At 57.3% G+C, this 3,898-nt stretch overlaps 1 protein-coding gene across 1 annotated transcript; it reads right to left on the reverse strand.

Moving 5' to 3' along the window:
- Window positions 1-414: 414 nt before the first annotated feature.
- TUBB (tubulin beta class I) lies at window positions 415-3,713 on the reverse strand. The gene is made up of 2 exons (XM_015850822.2): window positions 3,603-3,713; window positions 415-2,900 (listed from the first exon to the last, which is right to left on the reverse strand). Exons 1-2 carry the CDS (start codon window positions 3,661-3,663, stop codon window positions 1,843-1,845), a joined length of 1,119 nt encoding a protein of 372 aa, XP_015706308.1. The 5' UTR covers window positions 3,664-3,713; the 3' UTR covers window positions 415-1,842.
- Between the last annotated feature and the right edge of the window lie 185 nt (window positions 3,714-3,898).

Here is a 3,898-nt window from a genome sequence, read left to right on the forward strand (position 1 = left end):
TGGGGGCGGCGGCCATGTTGGAAATGGCGGCCATGATGGAAATGGCGGCCATGATGGGTACGGTGGCCTTGATGGGACATTAGACATGATGGCGGCCATGATGGGGATTAGCAGCCATGATAGAGGATGGCGGCCATGTTGGAAATGGCGGCCATGATGGGGTCATTGGACATGATGGGGATGGCGGCCATAATGGGGATTGGCAGCCATGATAGAGATGGCGGCCATGTTGGAAATGGCAGCCATGATGGGGACGGTGGCCTGGATGGGACATTAGCAGACATGATGGGGATGGCGGCCATGATGGAAATGGCGGCCATGATGGGGATTGGCAGCCATGATAGAGATGGCGGCCATGATGGGGACGGTGGCCTGGATGGGACATTAGACATGATGGGGATGGCGGCCATGATGAAGATGGCGGCCATTATGGGGCATTAGACTTGATGGGGATGGCAGCCATGATGGATGGCGGCCATGATGGACATGGTGGCCATGATAGGGTCATTGACTATGATGGGGATGGCGGCCATGTTGGATGGTGGCCATGATAAACATGGCGGCCATGATGGGGTCATTGACTATGATGGGGATGGCGGCCATGATGAAACATGGCGGCCATGATGGAACATGGCAGCCATGATAAACATGGCGGCCATGATGGGGTCATTGACTATGATGGGGATGGCAGCCATGATGAAGATGGCAGCCATGATGGGACATGGCGGCCATGGACATGGCGGCCATGATGGGGTCATTGGACATGACAGGGACACTGACCATGATGGGGATGGCAGCCATGATGGAACATGATGGCCGACGTCTTCGTGGTGACAACAGCCAAGGACGATGGCCGACATCTTCATGGGGACGCAGCCGAAGGACAAAGATGGCGGCCATGAGCTCCTCAAGGGGACACGGCGATGGCCAACGTCTTCATGGCGACATCAAAGGATGATGATGGCCGCCATCTTCATGTTGACAGGATTGAGGATCAAGATGGCCGACATCTTCATGTTGACAGTGATGATGATCAAGATGGCCGACATCTCCATGGTAACAATGGCCGACAGCGGCCATATTGACAGTGTTGATGATCAAGATGGCCGACATCTCCATATTGACAGCGTTGATGATCAAGATGGCCGCCATCCCCCCATTGACAGTGATGATGATCAAGATGGCCGACATCTCCATGTTGACAGGATTGAGGATGAAGATGGCCGACATCTCCATGTTGACAGTGTTGAGGATTAAGATGGCTGACACCTTCATGGTGATGATGGCCACCATCTCCATGTTGACAGCGTTGATGATCCAAGATGGCCGACGGCGGCCATATTGACAGTGTTGAGGATCAAGATGGCCGACGGCGGCCATATTGACAGCGTTGATGATCAAGATGGCCGACGGCGGCCATATTGACAGCGTTGATGATCAAGATGGCCGACAGCGGCCATATTGACAGCGTTGATGATGAAGATGGCCGACGGCGGCCATATTGGCAGCGTTGAGGATCAAGATGGCCAACATCTCCATGCTGACAGAGTTGATGATCAAGATGGCCGACATCTTTATGGTAACGATGGCCGACATCTCCATGTTGACAGTGTTGATGACCAAGATGGCCGCCATCCCCCCATTGACAGTGTTGATGATCAAGATGGCTGGCATCTCCATGGTAACGATGACCGATGGCGGCCATATTGACAGCGTTGATGATCAAGATGGCCGACGGCGGCCATGTTTGCAGGACGAATGCTCTCCGAGGACGACGTGGAAGGACGAGGGCTCTCCGAGGACGACGCTGGCGTTGGCAGGACGAAGGCCGGCTCCATTTTTTTAGGCCTCTTCTTCGGCCTCCTCCCCGAAATCCTCCTCCTCCTCGGCCGTGGCGTCCTGGTATTGCTGGTACTCTGACACCAGGTCGTTCATGTTGCTCTCGGCCTCTGTAAATTCCATCTCATCCATTCCTTCCCCCGTGTACCAATGGAGGAAGGCCTTTCTCCGGAACATGGCCGTGAACTGCTCCGAGATCCTTTTGAACAGCTCCTGGATGGCCGTGCTGTTCCCTATGAAGGTGGCGGACATCTTGAGGCCACGTGGCGGGATGTCACACACGGCCACCTTCACGTTGTTGGGGATCCACTCCACAAAGTAGCTGCTGTTCTTGTTCTGCACGTTCAGCATCTGCTCATCCACCTCCTTCATGGACATGCGGCCACGGAAGACGGCAGCCACCGTGAGGTAGCGGCCGTGGCGCGGGTCGCAGGCAGCCATCATGTTCTTGGCATCGAACATCTGCTGGGTGAGCTCGGGGACGGTCAGGGCTCGGTATTGCTGGCTGCCTCGGGCTGTCAACGGGGCAAAACCTGGCATGAAGAAGTGCAGGCGTGGGAAGGGAACCATATTCACCGCCAGCTTCCGCAGGTCGGCGTTCAGCTGGCCTGGGAAACGCAGGCAGGTGGTGACACCGCTCATGGTGGCCGACACCAGGTGGTTGAGGTCCCCGTACGTGGGAGTGGTGAGCTTCAGGGTGCGGAAGCAGATGTCGTACAGGGCCTCGTTGTCGATGCAGTAGGTTTCATCTGTGTTCTCCACCAGCTGGTGCACCGAAAGCGTGGCGTTGTAGGGCTCCACCACGGTGTCTGATACCTTCGGGGAGGGCACGACGCTGAACGTGTTCATGATTCGGTCGGGGTACTCCTCCCGGATTTTAGCTATCAGGAGGGTGCCCATTCCGGAACCGGTGCCACCACCCAATGAATGGGTTAATTGAAAACCTTGAAGGCAATCGCAGCTCTCGGCTTCTTTTCGGACCACGTCCAGAACCGAATCTACCAGCTCGGCCCCTTCTGTGTAATGGCCTTTAGCCCAGTTGTTACCGGCCCCGCTTTGACCTGCCATGGGGTGAAAGGGGGAGTTAGGGGCTGCCCTCATAGGGCCACCAACCCCTATAGGGCCACCAACCCCTACAGGGCCACCAGCCCCTATAGGGCCACCAACCCCCCTATAGGGCCACCAGGGTTTCATTGGGGCCACCAAACCCCCATATAGGGCCACCAACCCCCACTATAGGGCCACCAACCCCCCCCATAGGGCCACCAAGGCTCCATTGGGGCCACCAACCCCCCTTTATGGCCACCAGACCCCCTATAGGGCCACCAACCCCTCCCTATAGGGCCACCAGGGTTTCATTGGGGCCACCAAACCCCCATATAGGGCCAGCAACCCCCCCCATAGGGCCACCAACCCCCATATAGGGCCACCAGGGCTCCTTTGGGGCCACCAAACCCCCATATAGGGCCACCAAACCCCCATATAGGGCCACCAGACCCCCATATAGGGCCACCAACCCCCATATAGGGCCACCAGGACTCCTTTGGGGCCACCAAACCCCCATATAGGGCCACCAGACCCCCTATAGGGCCACCAACCCCCCTCCACCAACCTTCTACTGACATGACACCCCATGGGGACCCCATTATCCCATGGGACAACCCCATATCCCACCCCATAAGAACCCTACGAGGACCCCATTAGGACCCTATAAAGACCCCCCCGGCCCCATATCAATCCCTATAGGGTCATTTGGGACTCACCAAACACAAAGTTATCGGGTCTGAAGATCTGCCCAAAGGGTCCGGAGCGCACCGAGTCCATGGTGCCCGGCTCCAGGTCCACCAGGATGGCGCGGGGCACGTACTTGCCGCCTGGGGGGGGGGAGTTGGGGGGTGATGTGGGGCAGGATCACCCCATAGATCCAGAACCCAAACCCTAAGGAACCCAAAGCCACCCCAAAGAGCCCAAAGGAGACCGGATCTATCCTTAACCCCACCCCATAGGAACCCAAACCCCCACCCTAAGGAGCCCAGATCCATCCCTACCCCCACCCCAT

Source organism: Coturnix japonica, unplaced genomic scaffold (genome assembly GCF_001577835.2).
Source record: "Coturnix japonica isolate 7356 unplaced genomic scaffold, Coturnix japonica 2.1 chrUnrandom545, whole genome shotgun sequence".
Taxonomy (NCBI): Eukaryota; Metazoa; Chordata; class Aves; order Galliformes; family Phasianidae; genus Coturnix; species Coturnix japonica.

What these genes read in the sequence shown, in the direction of transcription:
- TUBB (XM_015850822.2), bottom strand. Translation starts at nt 3,663, where the DNA reads ATGGACTCGGTGCGCTCCGGACCCTTTGGGCAGATCTTCAGACCCGAT. An exon ending in ACCCGATAACTTTGTGTTTG is followed by an intron (nt 2,901 to 3,602) that starts GTGAGTCCCAAA and finishes ACCCCATGGCAG; the next exon opens with GTCAAAGCGGGGCCGGTAAC.